The following is a 19,407-nucleotide window of genomic DNA, read 5'->3' on the forward strand; positions in this document are numbered from 1 at the left end:
AAAAGGTACCTTTGTCACTTGTGAAGAATGACAGCATGCAAGCCAACGAAGCCATCTTTGCAGTTCATTCTCATGACCGTCAGTCCCTCAATCAAACTAAACCGGCTTGAACAAACGGCCAACGCCGTTACCCTGGCCCTTGATATTGTCTGTTTTCCAATGTTATCGACCAGTCCATCAAGCAGGTAGGCTCTTATCTCATCTCGTCATCATTATCACTGGCATTCTCTGTTTCAGACTCACGTAAATGGTCAACGACGCAACACAACGCAACCACCGCATGCAAGCAAAGCAAAGCAACCTACCAAATAACAACGGGCGTCCCGCTCATCTATCCAATCTATCCCGTCTTGCATCTACCACTGAAAGTTTGGCGGAGCACTCTCGGTAAGATGGATAAAATGGGTCAGTTAATTCCCCTCCTGGGAAATACCTTAGCAGAGGGAGGCTTGTGACGCGCACTGCCCAGAACTCTTCGCACTGTGGCGAGACTCCACTAATCACTCACTGAAAAGGAGACGGTGTTAGCGGTTGTTGCCACCCACCAGCCGAAGCCAGGGCCACGCCGTTGGTTGCCTCAGGATGGGCCATTTCCGCGTAATGTGACGGGGCAGAAGTACCGTTTGTGTGGGAATATCGGTGAAAGTGTACCTGGGTCAAGTGAGCGTTTCTTTTTTGAGCCCAGCCCAGCAGGGGAAACATTCATCATCAAAGAGCCCAGTCCGGGCCCCAGCAGCTCGCAGCCCCAGCAACAGAGGGAAACAACAAAGCTTGCAGCCTTGTCAATCCCTGATTGAAGATGTGATGTTCAGGAGGCTTATCTACGTGGATATCTGTTGACACTTTCAATATGATAGTTCAAATAACTACAAAGGATATATGACAAACTAAAGGCATAGAGCATTAGCCAAGTGAATCAACCTCTAAACTTGGTTCTGATTCAAAGCCGAAACCTACTTTCAGCTGTCATTGCCCGCTGCTGGATACGCTATCAAAACACAGTGCGACTTGCAAACGCCTTGCTTGTCCTCAACAACCTTGCCCAACCCCCAGCATCACCGGCACCAAAGACCTCTGACACTGGCACTTGGTACTTTGATTCTAGCACTCTTCACCCGCTGTTCAGAGGTACCTCCCGTCCTTTGAACTGCCCTGGCTGCCTGCTGTCCTGTGCTTGCCCACCCGCTGTTGGGTCCTATCCTGTCCTGGCGCCCGCCCCGGGCTGTCGCTCCAGTGCCTGCAGTGCAGTCGGGGCCCCAGTCCTAGCGAGAAAAAAACCAGGCCCAAGCCTATTTCACCCAAAAAACCAAAGCCCCTTCTTCTTCCTCGCGTCTCTTTTCTGACTGAGGTGCTCGCTCTCTCTCTACTGCCAGTCCCAACCTAACCCAACTCAAACTCTCCTCTTTCTCTATCCATCCATTTCCCATCCCCATCGACCCGCAGCCGCCGCTCTCCGCGAAACTCACAACCTGCACCATCTCCCAAGCTCAAGCTCAAGCTCGCATTTTACGCCAGCAACTTCGTCCATTTCTTTCAACTTTTTAACCAAAAACCACATCTAATCAATAACCATGGCTGAGATCCGCCGAAAGCTCGTCATTGTCGGCGATGGTGCTTGTGGTAAAACCTGTTTGTTGATGTGAGTTGGCCTTCTATCACGACACGACACGACTTCAAAGTCGACCTCCCGTCGCCCATCACCGTTCCTATCCATCACCGCGTTGGCATCACAATGTCTCTATCAGACGGAGTCTCAACAGGAGGGCGATATGAAAGTTTTTGGCCTCTTGGTGGGCTCAGCGCTTCGCATCGTTTGACGCCATCAGCTCTATTATCACCGTGATAGACGCACATGCCCCTTGCTTCACCTCACCGTCCTCAGTCGCCATTTTCATTATCATCATCGCCATCACTATCCTAAAACACCTAATCAACCTGATACTAACCAATTCTGCAGTGTTTTCTCCAAGGGCACTTTCCCCGAGGTAAGAATTGACTTTACGGCGGCGTCGCCTTTCAACCTTCGCACGCTTAGCCACGCGGCTTGATAAACATCCTTATCATGCAACGGCCATCGCCAGCAATGACCCCCTTGCTGACAATTCCGTCTTCAGGTCTACGTCCCCACCGTTTTCGAGAACTACGTCGCCGATGTCGAGGTTGATGGCAAGCACGTCGAGCTCGCCCTATGGGATACTGCTGGCCAGGAGGATTACGACCGTCTTCGACCCCTGTCCTACCCCGACTCCCACGTTATCCTGATCTGCTTCGCTGTCGACTCTCCCGACTCTCTTGACAACGTCCAGGAGAAGGTTTGTTCACCCTCAAATGCCAGATGGCTGCATGCCAGTTGCTATTGATACAGCTTTGCTGACACGTGCTCTTACAGTGGATCTCTGAGGTTCTGCACTTCTGCCAAGGTCTCCCCATCATCCTCGTCGGCTGCAAGAAGGATTTGCGATACGACCAGAAGACCATCGAGGAGCTCCGAAAGACTAGCCAGAAGCCTGTCTCCCCCGAGGAGGTACGATACATTGCCCCAACAAGCGCCAAATCAAGCTCTCGAAACTTGATTAGCCAGCTTGCTGCACGTCATCTCGAAACATGCTAACAGTCATCGATAGGGTGAGGAGGTTCGCAAGAAGATCGCTGCCTACAAGTACCTTGAGTGCTCAGCCAAGACCAACGAGGGTGTCCGTGAGGTGTTCGAGCACGCTACTCGCGCTGCTCTGCTGTCGCGAAGCACCCGTGGCAGCAAGCACAAGAAGTGCCTTGTTCTGTAAAGGGCGCCATGGAAGCCCTCTGAGCGCAGTCCACGCACACGTGCCGTGGCTTGACCCTGCGTTGTAATCCTTTGTCGTTCCAGTTCAACCTCAACTTGGCCCCGGCAGTTCGGATACAGGTTCGTGGCAGCCAAGAAGGCGAAGGCTGTCGGCATGCATCGGTTTTCTCGGAATCTGGAGTTTGATATCGTCTCGCTCATGTCTGGTCCATCGGCCTACGCGCCGACCCTTCTCGCTGGATTGATGGTTTTCTTGTCGGCAGAGCCCATGGTTTCTTGGACCCCCTGAATCTTGCAGGCGGTTACTTTTCCCGGCAGATACCTCGTCTTTTTTATTATCACCACTGGCATGCGAGCGGGACCTTTGTTTTATGTATGTGCTTGTCGCGCATGGGGGAGGTGGGCCAGATGTCTTTTTTCTTGTTGGGGGCTGTTGAGGAGGAGGAGGAGGAGTGGCTCTCGTTCCTTGCTCTCCTGCCCGGTCTGTCGGTCACTGCAGACTGACAGATGAGGAACTATCAGGGAGAAGTGTCAGGAGGCCTGGAGAGGCTCCCTGGACTGGTCACGGCGAGAGCGTTTGTGTCTCCTTGTGTGTGGATATGGGGTCCGGCTGGGGGAACCAAGTCGGTCCAGGCCATAAATCTTTTCGTTTTTTCTCTTGAAGCCTCGAGACCGTTACTTAGACCATGGAGATGGGACATCTATTGCGTAGGGCCTGCCTGTTTAATCTCTTGATTTTTTGTATATCCTGTATCTGTTTTGTGATGTTATTGTATGTATGCTCTTGAACGACGTGACCATCCCTATCTAGACCAAGCTTGTTTGTTTGTATATTGTTATGCATTGACATGTCATGTTACACTGCTGATTACTGGCTGTCATTCCTCAACCAAGATGCTTATCCGTCTTGGTATCCGTATCTTGACTGGTCTTATCAAAGACAGCCTCCTTGTCCACGTGCCAATGTCTAGTCATGTGGCCCCTATCCCATGCTAGACTCTTTGATCGGCGCCGAGCCTATTTTGGTTTGGGTGATACCGGTGATGTAATCCCATCAATCACTATGGGAGTGAGGCAGTTGGTATGATCAGCTATGCGCGGCGCAGCCTTGAGAGGGGCATTTCACTTCACGATGTTTACGCAAGATGAAGTGAATATCAGTCTTGTTTACTCAGTATCGAGATAAAACAGATGAGCGAGCGAGTGTATCCCCTGCTTCACAATACCACCCAATGCATAAATATCAACCGCCCAGAAAAGAGTGACGCTATCGAACAGCGGCCTCATCACAACAACCACCCAAACCCCCAACCACACTCCTTTGTATACATCCCTAACCTAACACCGGTATAAACAACTTCTCGTCCGTCTCATCATATCATCGTGAATCTGTTTCTTGGTCTTTGTGGAGTTTAGACGGGGCAGTGCTACAAGCAGTCAGCATCATGTAAGATAGGGAGGAGAGGGAGAGAGTATTAGACATACAGCACCGCAGCTACCGCAAGTCTTGCCTGAGCCCTCGATGGCGGCGTTGCACTTGGGGCAAGTGTTGTCGTGGTAGTCAACAAGAGGCTGCATCTTGACTGATGTACGAATAGTATGTGATGAGGATAGAAAGTAGAAGTGAAGTCTTGACCAGAGTACTACTACACTAGATAGAAGGAGTGCAAGAGGAAGAGGGGAAAAGCAGCCTAATATATAACTGTCAACCTCAAACAAATCATTCCTCTCACACGAGATTTACGCATGTTTCTCTATCCCAAAGCGGGGTTCGTTGATTATAAGCGCAAATAGCGGGCTTCTGCTTTGTTTTACCCCCTCCTGCTATTCGTTGCGTGTGACACCCCTCTCCTTGTGCTTCACTTCTTTTGTGGTGATTTTTGTGATCCACTTGCTGAGAGGTACGGCAGTAACGTGGCACACTGTATGGATGCTGGCTTGTTTTGGAGAACGATAGTAGAAGTGATGTTTGTTATCCCGCGGAGGTTGAAAGTTGTGTTGGAGATGGGTGGGGAATGGAGGATCGTGTGAGAAACAGGTCATAATAGCTTCAGCGGTGTATGAAGCTTTTCTTATGATATGATGAGAATATACACAAGGTCTGAAAGAAAGGGTTTCTATGAAATACTGTTATTGTCGAGAAATATCGGCTTCAGCGTATTGGTGAGGACTTGGGGAGTCCATCATAGGGCATATTAGCTTAGCATCACCAACAAGCAAAGATAAGAAGAGCAATAAGAATACGAGTTCATCTGCCCAAGAGCTGAAAACTCTATAATGATTGAAATACCGATATCACGCCATGTAACTCCTTACACAATCCAACGTACATGGTACATGGTTTTCTTTGCTCTTATTTGATAAATCATCAACCAAATCATCCGCCCTTTTTACATGACTTGTATATCTCCAGCAGCGATACTCCCTGCAATCACGCATCTGTTTTGTTGCGTACTATCTTACACGCTTATTGTCCCAGTAAGGGTCTATGTCTGTTGTCCTTCGTTATGTTATAATGTTGTTGAATAAAAGTGAAAAGGTAAAGGTAAAGGAACGCCTGGAACTTATGCACACTGCACCGGTCCATCTTTGCCTGTGGAAGGTTAGTACATATTCCATCGTCCATTAGTCGAAGACATGGGTCTTCAGAGGGTATACAGGGGAACTCACTGCTGATCATCTTTTGCACAGCCTGGATCACACTAATGACCATGACAATCATACCAAATACAACCACCGCGCCCGCCATATATGTCCGCCAGCTTCGCGTTGTCAACTTCATATAGCACAGCGGAGGCAAGATATAGGCCATGGCTACAGCACTCGTGGCTCCCACAAGCTCAAACACAGCACCAAGATCACAAGTCACCAAACTTAGCACCAGAGCTGACGCAACAAGACTTGTACTGAAGAGGAGATGGCGGTTCATGTTGAAGGGCTCGTCAGGGAAGAAGTATGTCAACATCACTTCACGGCAGACAAATGCCTCCAGGGGCAGGGTGGTGAGCATGTTGAGGCCAAAGCAAAGACGTGCAATGTTAACCATGGTGTTGTCTGCTGGGAAATTGTTGAGGACATTGCCTAGCGTCTTGTCGCCAAACGTAAGGAAACCGCCCAGAGCGAGGACAAGACAGAACACCATCGATATACCAGTTGAGTAATGAGTGACTCGGGAAAAGTTATCAATGGTAGGTGTCTTGAGAGACCCGTAGATCAGGAGCGAGTTGTGATGGCAAACGAAAGCTACATAGGTCAGCAACACTGGTCATAAACTCAGGTGACCAAGGCAGGTCCTTACCGAATGAAATAACACCAATGGCCTGGAAGAAACCACCATTGAAGAGGAGAAGTGAAGGAGTAAACGAGCCCCGTTCTGACGCAGGCGTTAAGATACCTTGTATAAGGATGGTGAAGACAATAACCACCATGCCAACAAGTGCAAACGTGCTTGCTTTAGCCAACTACCAAGACCCATTAGCCCAAGCTCCATCAGGACAATCCGCATTGTGATTCTCACCTTTGAAATATCCCGATACAGCGTCAGGGGATACGCAATGCCCATCACAAACACCGCGATCGCAACCTGTCGATTTGCCAAGAGTCCTATTACAGGCACATTCGATAGGTTCGGCCACACCGCTACCAGGACATGAGGAATCGTATCGCCAACAATGACACCATATGCGACCATTCCGCCAAACGCAAAGACCCATTGTGCAATACTGATAGCGATCAGCCCGGAGTGTCCAAAGCAGTGCTCAACTGTTCCTTGAAAGTGACTCGTCCCGCTAAGCTTGCTGTTGATGACAATAAGACAGATCGTCCAGTCGACTACAACCGTCAAGCCTACCAGCAGTAGGATCCCCCCGACCAGTCCGGCTTGGCGCACAGCGTATGGTTGACCAATGATGCCAGCGCCGATGATAGAGTTCGCCATATTCATGAAAGCAGATTTGAGTCCTGACTTTGGTCGATTCATCTCATGCTCAGCTTGTTCAGACGGATCCCCCATCGAATTCGCAAGAGCTACACTTGGTGCTTCAATGTCCGTCAGAAGCGGTACCCGATGCGCCCGCCCCGGACTCGTCGCCTCCTCAACATCAAAGTACGCATCATCCGAAGACCGTCTCTCACGATCCGCAAATCCACCGAAAGCTTCTCCATTGCTAACACCCACAATCTCCGGCGTCAAGTCGAAGCGCACGCGGCCGGGAGTCCGGGGCTGGCCATCAGCTTCGACCTTGCCTGAAGCCTTTCCTAAATCTGCGCTGGCGTTTCCACTGCTATAGTCATCGTCGCCTACGCCAAAATAGTCGTCGTCGTAATCGTGCCCGTGTTCTAGGAGACCGCGGTCTTCGCCGTGCGGGTTCGGGGGGCCATCGTTCCTGGCGTGCGTCATTGTCGAAGGGGAGTAGCAAGTTGATATTGCGTGTACATTTTCCCCCGGAAGAATAAAGGATTATGTTCGATTCGATCGCGTATATGCCAAAAGGAAGAAGTAATCGAATAATTAGGTGTTAAAGATCGACGATGAAGCAAAAGGATAGAAAGTCGAATGGTTGTAAGTTGTAAATGGAAAGGTCCAGTTCTAAGGATAGGATAGGTTGGTTGGTTGTCTGTCCTTCCCCCAGATAAGCATGGATAGCAAACATTTAGCGTCATTTGCAGCATGATAAGCGCTGGGATTGGCGTAATGCCCCTTGTGAAATCGCTGGAATCGCCCACTAGTTGTGTCTAGGCTTATGCAGGGGCACGGATCATTCCAGGAGTATTACAAGAGGTATTAATAAAGGGTGAGGCTTCTATTGAGAAGGTTTGTTTGTTATTCTAAATTCAATTAAATAGTTGTTTCAAGAACTCTTTTTTATTGAGTTATAACGTTATCTCGCCGTTGTTGAGCTTGCTTCAAACCCAATTCGAAGACCCTTATGGTTCCAGGGACTCATAAATAGGGGTCCAATTTACATTCTCCTTTTCAACGGTCATATTCAAGGGGCGTTCACCAAAACCTTACGAACTGTCATCTAAGAATGAGCTATAATTGTCTGCCAGCATGCTCTGATCTCATCAATTGCTGTATCTTCACCGTGGTACCATCAGAAAGCAATTCAGTCCATCCAATGTTTCTATTGATGTTGATGGTCTATGTCTACTAAAAAATACTTGTAGCATGGCTTCATCTGCCATCTGTAGGAACCCGTCATGTTCTCCTCTGTTCGATCGGGTATCATTGTAGCTCGAACCACATCTTGTCATCCCATGCTGTAAGCTCTCTGTCCTCGTATTCCTCACACGATGTCTTCGTGTTCCATGCAGCTCTCCAAGTATGTATACGCGCTTCTCTGCGCCTCTAGCGATTGTATCTGGATATTAAAGGAATGTAATGCCGCTCGTCTGACTCTTTCTAAGTCAGGAGGGCGAAAAATGGTACTATACAGAAAATGAATGTGAAGCGGGCCTGTGATAATGGCCCTGAAGGTGCTGATGAGTCTTTTGTTTCGGTTGGCTCGCTTGAATCGGCAGTGGCAGTGCCAGATGAGACAGATTCTTTGCCTAGACCCATATCTGGTACTGCACTTGCCTTTGATCCAGAGGTTGTTGTGATGCCAGTCTCTTCGGTGTCGTCAGACGTCTTGGTCGCTTGACTGATGGTCATGGTCTTTGCTGAAGAGCTGCTGTCTTGACTGTCGTCGCTTGAGCCATCTGTGATAGCGTTGGTAGCAAAGCCTATTCTCATTAGCACAAGTTTGGTCACTCCAACATGTAAACCTACCAATTCGGCGCTCGTCCGCATCAAAAACGGCGTAGACGTTCTTGATAAAGGTGTCGCCCAAGAGCCATGCACCTTTAACAACCTCGAAACCGTAGACGTTACTGGTGCATTTACCATCCTTGTTGGGAGGGGAAACCCAGTCCTTTGGTGAAATGACATAGTCGACTCCAGAGAAAGTCACGGTCAAGTTGCCGTTGCTATCGCAAGGAACAGTATATGTGGTGCCATCGCTGCTCTGGGCCCCGTCGATAAGAGCATGGAGCTTCTTAACGTTGTCCGGTGATCCAAACATGAAAGATGTTCCAGTGTCGATGAAGCTGCGGATGCCACCGATATCCGCCTTCTTGCCATTGTAGCCCATATCGTCGATCTCAATAGCCCAATCATTGTCTTCGCCAATAGAGGTGTAGGTAATTTTGCCGGTGTACTTGTCGGGATTGGGTGAGCCAAAGCTGATTTCTCCTTCGTTTGTGCCGTCAGCTGCACGGTTCAGAGCAACGCAGAACATGTTCGTGTCGACTTCCTTGGACTTGGCCAGGGCATTGAGAAAGTTGCTGTCAGATCCCTTGTTGATCGCGAGACCAAGAATGCCGTCAAAAGCGAATTCGATGAACTGATCCGAAGTCGTATGTGTCAATCCGAACTGATACTTGATGCTCATGCCAGCCACAGTGATTGTGTCGGTTGCCCATGTACCAGAAACTTTTCCAGAACCGTATGCAATGTTGAAGTCGGATTTTGATACTTCGAGTGAGTCCGAGTCGCCTTCGCCGAATGTGTTATGCATCTCACACGCTTTGCTGGTACAAGAAGCGCCCATAACCCAGCTTGATCCAGCGCCAGTGTCGATAAGCATGTACATTGTCTTCTTTTCCGATCCAACTTCGACCTCGATGAAATATGAATAGTCAGTCCCGTCCTGGTCAACACCCTGAGTGTGCTTTTTTGTCGATTCTGTGGCCTCCATGACGTCGTATTTGTTATCACGTTTGAGCAGCGTACTGGTGTCAGGGATGCTTCCACCGGCATATTTGGCGATCAATCGTGCTGCTTCGTGAGCTGCTCTCTCAGTTATCGTTTGGCTGGACTATAGTAGAACGGTCAATGGAATGAGACTGTCAAGCAATTTTTCAGAAACAAACCTGAGGTGATCTCTGCTTGATATCCATACGCACACCACCACCATTGCCCACACTCTTGGGACTTCGAGCCATACGCTTTTGTCCTACATCGACACGCCAGCTCGGACTATAAGGAAAGAAGGCATGAGCAGATGAGGCCAAAGCCAATTGTGCCAATAGAGATCCTGGACGCATATTGAAGCTATATTGGGATCAAGGCAACCAAACCTCCACGGCGCGTATTGAATATGCACTTGGAGTGGAGGTGGTTGATAGAATCTGGATTGGATTGGATCGAACAAAAACGGAGTGAGACCAGAGCCGAAGCTAATTGGAACAGCTTGTCTCAAACGCGTCCGGACAGGAAGACAGAATCAAGGCGAGGCCTCTTGAGCCAGAGTTGGCGAGATGTATTAAAGGATTAGAATTACAAGCCCAGCATTGGAAACAAAACGGCACAGTAAAGATGCCGACTGATAACCAGGACCTGATGCAAGTTGGACAAGCGAAGATGCAACAAACACAAGCCAGACAAGACAATGGAAGTGGCTTGGTTACAGTGAGACCAATTCGAGTCTCTCTTTTTGGAACAAGGCGTTGAGGTTTCTCGGAAGTCGGAGTACTCGGCTGAGGTCCTGGATCGAGACAGAGGAACCAAGAAATGGGAAAATACAAATACGAGAAACGGAAACAAAAAGAAGAAAGAACAAAGTTGAAAAATGTCGGAGGAGGGAGGGAATTATTACGAATTAAGGTAAGGTAGAGTATAGCATAGAAAAAGAGGTAGAGAGAGGTAGAGGTGAGTGAGTGGAGTTCGGAGGGATGAGAGAATGACGGGAAGAGGTGGGTTAGTTAGTGTTGGTATGGGGAGATATCTAGTGGAGAGCACCCGGCGAGGTTGTAGTTCAACACAACCTACGCACTAGATACCACCTACAGGGGATAGAAATCGACTCGAAGGTGCTGTACCTGCTGAAGATATCGTCCCAAAGAGGCAGGCGAACGGAAGGGATAAGAGTTGTCAGAATAGACACATCATATCACTATCACAGCAGGATACCAACATTATGTCCATGATACATACATACAAACTCAACTGAACTCTTCCAAACTCTCTCTCAACTCTCAATACCTGGCTTGATTCTAGATCCAAAGCCAAGCTAACAAGGCCCCTTGATTGGATATTAGTTATCTTGGCTCGACGATCAGCAAGGCCCAGTACCTGTAGATCAGGTATCTCATCATCTCACGGACTGAATCAACCGTCAAACACGACGAGACCTGAAAACAACAAAGAGAAACGCCGCCTGTAAAACGTTCTCCACCACATGCCAGCCTGAGTCGACGTGCATTTCGACCCGCCAGCCATCAGAGTGCATCTCTGCTCATCACTGGACACCCACCGAATGTTCATCTGTAAGGTTCAGGGGTCGTCAGCCTCTGAGTGGCCCGTTACTCTTAGCCGCTTGTTTATTACGGTGGACTCGAGCTGTGGAGATTACCCTACCTTGCCCCATGCTTACCTCGATATCGGCCGAAAATATGCTTGTCCTCTTCTTGTCTGGTGCTATTTTATCATCTCGTATAATACGTACCCAAAGATAGCGACGTTACCTGAATATTGAATGCAAAGTGCTGCTTTCGTCCAGTGAGAAACTCCCCGAGACAGGGTCTAACACCAATTTTCTGTGCCCCTGAGACGGATAAGTTAACGTGCAGCAGATGCTTTAGGTTAGACTTCTCCCCAAGATCTGCACAAAGTGGCACATACTAAATGTGCTGCAACGCAACGTGGAGCAAGCGGCAAAAAGAAAGAAAAAAACAAGCTTCAGCCGATTGATTCGGGCGTTTTCAACTGTCAATGGTGAAAACGAAACACGCGTTCTGTGGAAACTAGGAGCAATATTGTGGTTCCCTTGCTTGAAGTTGATATTCAAAGTATTGGCTATGGCGTATAAAGAAGAAGGCCTGGTTAAGGAATTGAATCCCAACAGCCATTCGATTTTCAGAGGTCTTGGCCATATCTAACCTTATCACAACGTTAAATCCAGAGTTTCATCAACCAGACCGTTACAGCCATGTACCCAAATTCCAGTTCCGTATTGATATCAATGGCCACGAAGTTAAAGCCTAAGGCCTTGGCGTCAAACTGGCACCAAAGTCTCCTTAGACTTGCATCTCTTGACTCGACATCATTGGATCGTCAAGTTCAAGTTGTTGTTTTCTCAATTGACTCGCAGTAGCGGTTCCTCTCCTTGACTTACGCGTCAAACAGCGGCGCCACTCTACCACATAACTTCCCCTGACTACTGAGAGCCTCAAAACGCTCAGCTGCTCCAGTTTTCCTCTAGATCCTTTTGGTCATTGTCAGGCGCTTCTTTTGCAGATTACGCGGCGGTAAAGTTGACACTTTGACGCTTGACCAGTGTCTGGATTGATCAAATTGCACAGTATCTCAATTTGTTGGTTCATTGAGCTGAAGCCCCAACTATCACGAGTCTTTCCCTGGTCGGATTATCGGCCGCCTGGCTTCTTCTCCACGTGTACATGGGTTCTCGGATATGGTTCTATCCCTGTTGCCCTGTATTCACATGCAGACATGAAAGCAGCGACATTGAGATAATGACTCGGTTTCAGGCTCCATCCTTCTTGAGTAATGGCAATGCAAAAGCACATCGTATTCTCAACCCCATTTACGTGAAATTTGTTTCTTGTTTAATGTTTGTTCTCAAAGCTCACGCATGACATGACAGCTAGCTTATCCGTGACACGAGCAACGTCAAAGCTCCAATGATCGTGCAAAGGCGGTCATTATTCGTAGTTGCGAACAAGGTAACGATAACAATATCCTCTGCTCAATCTTTCCCCGAACCAAATTAGACAAATGTATCATTCCGATCATAAGGGCATGCACACTCTACGTTACAATCTATAATACAGCATCTCGTTGGTTTCCGCTTTCGGCTCCTTAGTAGTCTTGCAATTTCACCAAGATTCCAATATAGATTTGATGGATCACTGCTCGCTGCTCGCGATTCAATGACTTCATAGCTCGTTCAAAATGCCTAAACACAAGCTTCATGGTCCAGGAAGTCCCTTGTCAACCGACCCCGTTGATGAAACAACCGCACGGCGCCGTCAATGCCCTCTCGGAATTTTAATCTCGACCCCGGCAGCACTATCTGCTCGGATCGTGTCGATCAGGGTAGGCCTCAATTTGAATTCATATTGCAGCTTTTAACCATACCTGTATTCAGCTGTGATAGGTCACTAGCCGCGGACATTTCAGGGTTCAACATTTCACCGTCAAAGAGACGGCAGATCTTCATTTAGATAATAATCGTGACAATACATATAAGCGGTTTTAAACGTCTGTGCTCCAGTTGAGACCGTATTGTTTCTATTTCCAATATCTATTCCCATGTTTCATAGTCGCATGTACCCGAAAGACACCCGTGAGGCAACCCACGAATGAGTTTCAGTTTCAGCCTGGATCCTCAACTCCAGTTCTTTGCGAACACATCCACGATCATTGACTAGCCATGAGCCACTGCTCTGCTCTTTCGAGCGTCTTCTGCTCAATACCATCTCCAGAAGCCGTCTCCCATAGTGCCTTTCGCAGGTTTTCAAACTCCTCTCTGTCAGTGTTTGTAACTCCCCGAGCAGCAACAAGCCGAAGGAAGTACCACACAGATTCATTCCGCCACTTGAACGAGGTTGCGAGTTTCAATGTCTCGCGAAACACAGGCGATGTTTCGGCAGGCTGCTTGTCCAGCAGGAACATGAGAAACTGCCAGCCAGATATATCATTGTGATGTGCAAAGCACCACTTTTGCGTGGCGATGATCATGCGTGATATTCCTTCTTGTGAACTTGACGATGGCATGATAAAGGTGTTGGTCAGGTATCTAGCGTGACACCAGGCGTAGTAGTTCCGTGGGTGTCTTTCTCCAGATATCATGATGATTCTTGTGAGGTCATCCTCGACTGGAACATTGATATTGTGAATACGGAATTCTTCCATCAGCCATCGCCGATGATTCCATAGTGTTGGGGATTTCGTATGCCGATGAAGCCGACTGGTCAGTAAACTGTCAACCAGATGTTTCTCGAGGTTTAGTCGGTCTTTTACATCTCCTTGTCCCACTGTGTTTTTGATAAGTCGCTTTCTGGTGTTGGCGGCAGTCAAGTGTTCTGGGTCCATCAACAGAATAACTGCTGTTGATCTTGTAATATCTTCTGAAGATACTCGTTGTGTGTCAGCCTGTGTCTGTTTAAGCAGCTTTTGTGCCACTATAAAAGCCTGCACGAGGCGTAACTTTGGTACGGCGACTGCATTCTCATCTCGTAAGACTGTTGAGTTGGTATCCAGCACATGGTCTTTACCCAACAACTCAATCTCCAGAAGCTCATTTTCCGCCTCAATAAGAACACTTGAGATTTCTAGAAATACCGAATGATGATCGCCATGCTTGAGAGATTCCTTGAGACTCTTGTCGAGTGCTCGTGACATTGGAACGATAAAGGGAAGCAGGTGAGAGTTGGAAGTATAGGGTAAGTTTGATGGAATCGACGTGGTGTGGAGGGGTTCTATGGAGCTCCATGCAAGTCTCGGGGCTATGACATGGCTTGACCACGTTTAACAAACCACCAAAACCAACATCACCATCAACATCACGAGCTTAAGTTTAGGCCGGTGTAGGAACGAATACAGAGTGCACACCTTGAAAGCCCATCACCTGTTACCACCGATACACTTCGATCCCCAAGATGGCCTCCCTTATGCTCAGCATCTTCGTTGTCGAAGTTGTCGTCAACCTCGTCAATACCATTGGAGCAGCCGCAATCAACAATCTGGTGTGCTACTCCGCCCAAACCGTACCCTCTAGCTCAGCTGCTGACTGTAAAAGCTCTGGACGATAATCAACTTCCTCCCCGTACCGACAGCAAAGGCTGCCGGCGAGCAACGCAAGCTCCAGGCCGATTACCTCAAGGTTCGACGAGATCTGAACGCCACCAGCAGTCAGGATGAATTTGCCAAGTGGGCAAAGCTCCGTCGTCAGCACGACAAGCTCCTCGAACAGCTGGAGAAGACCAGTACGTTACAACCGCCACAGAGCTTCAGGGGAATCGAGAGATATCTGACACATGACCACTACAGAGAAAACCAACGAGGCAGCACGATCCAACTTCGACAAGATCCTCACCGTTCTCCGAATCGTCGTTACACGCGCGCCGCAATACTTCCTGCCTTTCTGGTACGCTACCGAGCCTATGTTTTGGCTTCCTTACGGCTGGTTCCCGTACTGGGCGGAATGGATCCTGTCTTTCCCTCGCGCCCCCATCGGAAGCGTTAGCATCGCTTCGTGGCAATTGGCTTGCACAGGAGTTATCGCGCTTTTCAGCGACTTGATCGTCGGTATTGCTGGTCTGCTCCTCAACGCGAAGCAAGCCAGGGAGGCACCCATCGCGGCCCAGAAGGTTGCCGCCGAGGAGAAGAAGAAGTCATAAGCAAACAGCATTGACATAGCTAGTTCGCGCACATAGTAAAAATATGCATATTTACAAGCAGAGCTTGGCTACGATTGGAGATGTATCTCTTAGATAAATTTGACGCAAAGTTCCTCATTGCCGAAGCTGAGACTTTGTAACACGACAGAGAATAACCCTTGGCAGGGTATTTGGGGCTTGATCTAGGCAACATATTGACTCTAGCGACCACGGAGAGATCGCCAAAGCTTCGAAAGTGCCAATGGTAACAACGATACACGGATGCACGGGGGGAGCGGGAGGCAGTGAATAACGGCGCGAATGCCATATTATTGCGCTACTGAACTATAGTGAGTATTGTGAGGGTGTGATTGTGGACAAAAAGACGGAGAAGGGAAGTTGTTTGTAGTGAATGGTTGAGGTGAAGAAGGAAAGAAATTTGTTAGAAGAGAAGAAAAATCCGAGGTTTTACGTTAAGAGAGGTCGGCCCCACCAAAGTTAAAGCCCCCACATTGGCCGAAGACACCTGGATGCTGCCCTGTCCCTCAGGCCTAGGCTTGGCGCCACCTTTGCCTTATTGAAGCTGTTCCTGAACTGACGTCGTTTATCAGCCTCGTCTCAATCTTGTAACAAAACGTGTTCAACTTCACCATCTCATTACCAACAAAGAAACACGACCATCTTGGCTTGATATCCGCCATTATGGCGATCCCATGGGACTCGTAAGTTCATCTTCTAGAATTTACTTTGTTCTTGTGACTTTATTCTTCCTGATGGCCACTTACACATCGTGTATAATCAACAACTAACCGTAACCAGTATCCGGTCCCTCCTTATCTTCTTTGGACCTATACTTTTACCAAAGGCCATATCATACTATCGATCCGTTAAAGCCTCTTCGCAAGCCCGGCATGCGCCAATAATTCCCGTACCGCCCAAAGTCCGCGTGGCGCTCGCCCTCCTCGCCTTCTTGATCATCAGCTACATCCTCAAGACATTACCACCGTTCGCACCCGAGAACCTGTTTCTTGCGACCCAGAGTCGTCTTCAGATCCCCGTCGATGTTCTATTCAACCGTGTTGCAGTCGGAAGGCCCGGTAATGTTCTTACGAAGCAAGACGAAGCGCTGAGGGGCAGATTTGTCAACTTGGAGAGTCGACTGCTATACTTGCAATTTGGGCCTGAAGTGCTCGCGAACTGCCCGTTCTGCACTTCGGAAGAGCCCAAGACATTCTTCTACTATGCTCTACCACAACTCCTGTGGCCTCATATCGCGAACCTCTTCGCCATCGCTTTCGTCACGAGTCCAACTTTCACAGGGCGAGCTGGTGCCCAATGGCGACCAAAGGCTACAATGGCTGCTATGATCATTGCCGCTCTCGATATTTACTTTGTCAACTCTTACAACTACCAAGCCAATGCACGTGCTCTGCGCCTATCGGAAGTTGACTTCTTTTACTGGACTGCTCGAGTCGCACGTCTCGTCACCCTCGCCGCTTTCGATGCAGCTCTTGGCTGGCTTCTATATCTATCTGCTACTAACCGTGCGTTTGTCGAGCCACCCTCGCCCGTTGAGCGCATCGAGGCAACTTCCCGTGCCCTCCTTATCGTTAAGAGCAAGCTTAGTGCTCTCGGCATTGTCAAGAACACTGCGCTGCGCGACGAAGATCTTCGATCACGAAGCCATGCCTACTGGAGCCACGAAGTGCGTCTCATGGGCGAGGTTATGGAGGAAAGGGAGGTTGTCGAGGGAGTTAATGATGCATTGACTAATCGCATTGACGTGGCGACTATAACGAGGGACGCTGAAGGATATGCACAGAATGTATTGCACTCCTTGCGCGGAGAAACGGCAGACAATGATAGTTTCTAATCCGTCCTGCTGCGTATTATCCCAACCCTTCTTTTAAAAGAGCTATTCTTACATAGAGGTCTATGACAGTTCAAGCCTGGCTTGAATAACCATGAAAACCATATCTCATCCTTTCTCTTGTAACAGTTGAGCGTTATCTCTCTCCCTGCTCCCCCTGAAACATGCACGTTGTCCACTCCATACATGCATTTAGTGTAATTTCCACATCATAACTCCAACATTCAGCATTAACTCTTGGAATCCGGCCTTGTCGACTCCGGCCTTACTGGTCCCGTAGCAGCACTGCTAGTGCTACCCTTCCTACTTGGTGTTTCCAGAGCACCCTCTTGTGCGCTGCGCTCTAAGAAGTTTGCCCATAGCTCAGATAAAGACTCTTTGTCTTTGGCAGATGTTGACTCGTTGAAGAGATCGGTGTTGAGAGATGGCGAGCTTGGTGTACGTGTAAATGGTGACATGGGTAGGCGGAGAGAATTAGATGATGTGCCTGGACGAGCGAGACCAGCTTGCTCTCGTTGCTCGTCCGTCCAGTTGAGATAGCCAGCCATAACTTGAAGAACCTGGAAACGCTTGGCGTCACCGCGGTCGAGTGTGAGGAAATGGAGGAGATGGTTGGTGACGATTTGTCTAGTCGTAGTTAGCATGAAGCTCCATATGAGTTGTCATATATTAGACGTACCTGTCAACATTGTCTTCTGGTTTAGTCTTCTTTAGATATCTTAGTGCCTTCGTCAAGTGGTCGTTCAACACAATTGCCTCATGCCTCAACTTTCCAATGAGAAGGTTCTTCTCCTTGACTTCCTTCTCATACGGTGCTGTGCGCTCAAGCTCTTGTGTGAGTGTTTGCTTGGCTTCTTCGGCTTCCTTTGCGCGGGCATCGGCTTCTTGCACCTGTTTCTTGAGAGCTTGAACTTGCGCCTCGGTTGTCTCGACCATATCGCGAAGCTCCTTCTTGCGAGCATCCTGAATCTCGCGGAGGGCGTTCTGTAGGTTTTCGATGAGGGTCGTCTGGCTCTCTCGCTCTGTAGTGGCGCTCTCGTAGTTTTGTCGTAGGATAGTAACTTGTTCCTCTAGCTCCGAGACCTTATCGACTAAGCTCTCCTTAATAGATCGCTCTTCCATGGCGATAACCTCCCATTCGCCCATGGCATTGGCGGTGGTCTCCATCTCCTCCTTAAGATGTTGAACATGTCGGACTAATTCTTCCTTCTCCTTGCTCCAGTTTTGTGCTGATAGGTTGTTGCGACTTCGAAGAGTGTTGAGTTCCCTGGTCGCATCTTGCAGTTCCTCCTTTAGCTTGGCGACATCGTCTCCAGACGACACAGCGTTGTTCCTTAGTTCCTCATTCTCTGCCTCGAGCTCTTCTATACGCTCTTTGCTTTCTTCGAGCTCTGCCTTGTCGCGCTTGAACCGGTCGCTCAGCGTCTGCTTAATCTTCTCAACTCGACCAAGAAGGGTCTGGTATTCCTCTTCAGCATTCTCCTTGGCGGCATTGCTCTCCTCTAGATCGCTCTTGAGCTGTGTGACTTCATTGCTATGGGTCTCTTGGATATTCTCGAGCTGCTTCCGTAGCTGTTCGACCTCGGCCCGCAAGGCCTCTCGTTCCTGGCTCATGGCCTCTAGCTTGGCGGATGTGTCTGAATCGTTGGGCTTTTCCTTTTCGCCATCAACTGGAGGGGGTGTGAGCCCGTTGCTCTGCGTCTTGGGCTCTACGGCATGCCCGTTACTCTGGACAGGAGGAGCTTCTTCGTTTACGACTTCGTCTGCATCGACTGGCGTTTCCTGTGGAGTTGATACATGTCAGCGCGCGCGCAATTGCATGATATGGGAAGTGAGCATCATAACTACGTACGGGCTGAGTGGGCGTCTCGGGCTCGTCTTCGAGGGTCTCTTTATCTGAACCCTGCAGAGGGTCTGAACTACCACTAACAGGTTGCTCAGCAGCCTTGTTCTTGTTGGCGTTCTTCTTCTTCTTGTTGTTCTTCTTCTTTGACGACCCTGCACGAGTAGGAAGCGAGGCCCCATGGGTTAGGACACGTTCTCGAATCTCCATTTCCACGTCAATTGGCAGGGGTAGGGATTGCACGCACCTGAATTCGTCGCCTGGGTCGGGTTCGTTGCGACGGCGGAAGACATGGTGAGTTTTTTTAGTCTAGGTAGAGCATCCAGACCCAGATCTAGAGGTTCAATGTCGTGCAGATAATCCTAGCGCCTGTGGGTGGATTATAGGTTGCTTTAAGAGGAACAAACGGGAATTGGATGTTTGGTACGTGTCAGTAATTACTGACCCTCCCTCGTGTTAAGTTAAGTTAGGTTGGTAGGTGGTGTCTCCAAATTGCATTGGATGTCAGCCGCCCCCAGCTAACGTACA

At 48.9% G+C, this 19,407-nt stretch overlaps 7 protein-coding genes across 7 annotated transcripts; 3 read left to right on the top strand and 4 right to left on the bottom strand.

Annotated features, from left to right (window-relative positions):
• Nucleotides 1-1,571: 1,571 nt before the first annotated feature.
• BKA55DRAFT_507066 (ras family-domain-containing protein) lies at nt 1,572-3,071 on the top strand (the record flags this gene model as incomplete). Its single annotated transcript, XM_046187318.1, has 6 exons — nt 1,572-1,639; nt 1,958-1,985; nt 2,115-2,312; nt 2,390-2,524; nt 2,625-2,779; nt 2,867-3,071. 6 exons carry the CDS (start codon nt 1,572-1,574, stop codon nt 3,069-3,071), a joined length of 789 nt encoding a protein of 262 aa, XP_046052382.1.
• A 1,960-nt stretch (nt 3,072-5,031) lies between these two features.
• On the bottom strand, nt 5,032-7,465 carry BKA55DRAFT_639857 (transmembrane amino acid transporter protein-domain-containing protein). Its single transcript, XM_046197113.1, has 4 exons — nt 6,300-7,465; nt 6,081-6,243; nt 5,453-6,025; nt 5,032-5,375 (listed from the first exon to the last, which is right to left on the bottom strand). Exons 1-4 carry the CDS (start codon nt 7,179-7,181, stop codon nt 5,347-5,349), a joined length of 1,647 nt encoding a protein of 548 aa, XP_046052383.1. The 5' UTR covers nt 7,182-7,465; the 3' UTR covers nt 5,032-5,346.
• Nucleotides 7,466-8,186: 721 nt separating this feature from the next.
• On the bottom strand, nt 8,187-9,871 carry BKA55DRAFT_687971 (aspartic peptidase domain-containing protein; the record flags this gene model as incomplete). Its single annotated transcript, XM_046199147.1, has 3 exons — nt 8,187-8,509; nt 8,556-9,642; nt 9,698-9,871. 3 exons carry the CDS (start codon nt 9,869-9,871, stop codon nt 8,187-8,189), a joined length of 1,584 nt encoding a protein of 527 aa, XP_046052384.1.
• A 3,119-nt stretch (nt 9,872-12,990) lies between these two features.
• BKA55DRAFT_563016 (uncharacterized protein) lies at nt 12,991-14,240 on the bottom strand. The gene has a single exon (XM_046192351.1). It carries the CDS (start codon nt 14,187-14,189, stop codon nt 13,206-13,208), a length of 984 nt encoding a protein of 327 aa, XP_046052385.1. The 5' UTR covers nt 14,190-14,240; the 3' UTR covers nt 12,991-13,205.
• A 206-nt stretch (nt 14,241-14,446) lies between these two features.
• BKA55DRAFT_537367 (CHD5-like protein-domain-containing protein) lies at nt 14,447-15,187 on the top strand (the record flags this gene model as incomplete). The annotated part of the gene is made up of 3 exons (XM_046189903.1): nt 14,447-14,533; nt 14,587-14,773; nt 14,838-15,187. 3 exons carry the CDS (start codon nt 14,447-14,449, stop codon nt 15,185-15,187), a joined length of 624 nt encoding a protein of 207 aa, XP_046052386.1.
• A 681-nt stretch (nt 15,188-15,868) lies between these two features.
• BKA55DRAFT_506871 (uncharacterized protein) lies at nt 15,869-17,039 on the top strand (the record flags this gene model as incomplete). Its single annotated transcript, XM_046187302.1, has 2 exons — nt 15,869-15,888; nt 15,986-17,039. 2 exons carry the CDS (start codon nt 15,869-15,871, stop codon nt 17,037-17,039), a joined length of 1,074 nt encoding a protein of 357 aa, XP_046052387.1.
• Nucleotides 17,040-17,152: 113 nt separating this feature from the next.
• BKA55DRAFT_304036 (uncharacterized protein) lies at nt 17,153-19,350 on the bottom strand. The gene is made up of 3 exons (XM_046185607.1): nt 18,889-19,350; nt 17,716-18,818; nt 17,153-17,663 (listed from the first exon to the last, which is right to left on the bottom strand). Exons 1-3 carry the CDS (start codon nt 19,087-19,089, stop codon nt 17,267-17,269), a joined length of 1,701 nt encoding a protein of 566 aa, XP_046052388.1. The 5' UTR covers nt 19,090-19,350; the 3' UTR covers nt 17,153-17,266.
• Between the last annotated feature and the right edge of the window lie 57 nt (nt 19,351-19,407).

The sequence above is a fragment of the Fusarium redolens genome (assembly GCF_020744475.1).
Source record: "Fusarium redolens strain MPI-CAGE-AT-0023 chromosome Unknown BKA55scaffold_5, whole genome shotgun sequence".
NCBI lineage: Eukaryota > Fungi > Ascomycota > Sordariomycetes > Hypocreales > Nectriaceae > Fusarium > Fusarium redolens.

Bases quoted from the DNA above. Each gene is read 5' to 3' on its own strand.
- BKA55DRAFT_639857 (XM_046197113.1), bottom strand. From the start codon at position 7,181: ATGACGCACGCCAGGAACGATGGCCCCCCGAACCCGCACGGCGAAGAC. The intron at 6,244-6,299 runs GTGAGAATCACA...GGGTCTTGGTAG, and splicing joins TGTATCGGGATATTTCAAAG to TTGGCTAAAGCAAGCACGTT. The intron at 5,376-5,452 runs GTGAGTTCCCCT...AACCTTCCACAG, and splicing joins TGTGCAAAAGATGATCAGCA to GCAAAGATGGACCGGTGCAG.
- BKA55DRAFT_563016 (XM_046192351.1), bottom strand. From the start codon at position 14,189: ATGTCACGAGCACTCGACAAGAGTCTCAAGGAATCTCTCAAGCATGGC.
- BKA55DRAFT_304036 (XM_046185607.1), bottom strand. From the start codon at position 19,089: ATGGAGATTCGAGAACGTGTCCTAACCCATGGGGCCTCGCTTCCTACT. The intron at 18,819-18,888 runs GTACGTAGTTAT...TCAACTCCACAG, and splicing joins CCGAGACGCCCACTCAGCCC to GAAACGCCAGTCGATGCAGA. The intron at 17,664-17,715 runs GTACGTCTAATA...AACTACGACTAG, and splicing joins CCAGAAGACAATGTTGACAG to ACAAATCGTCACCAACCATC.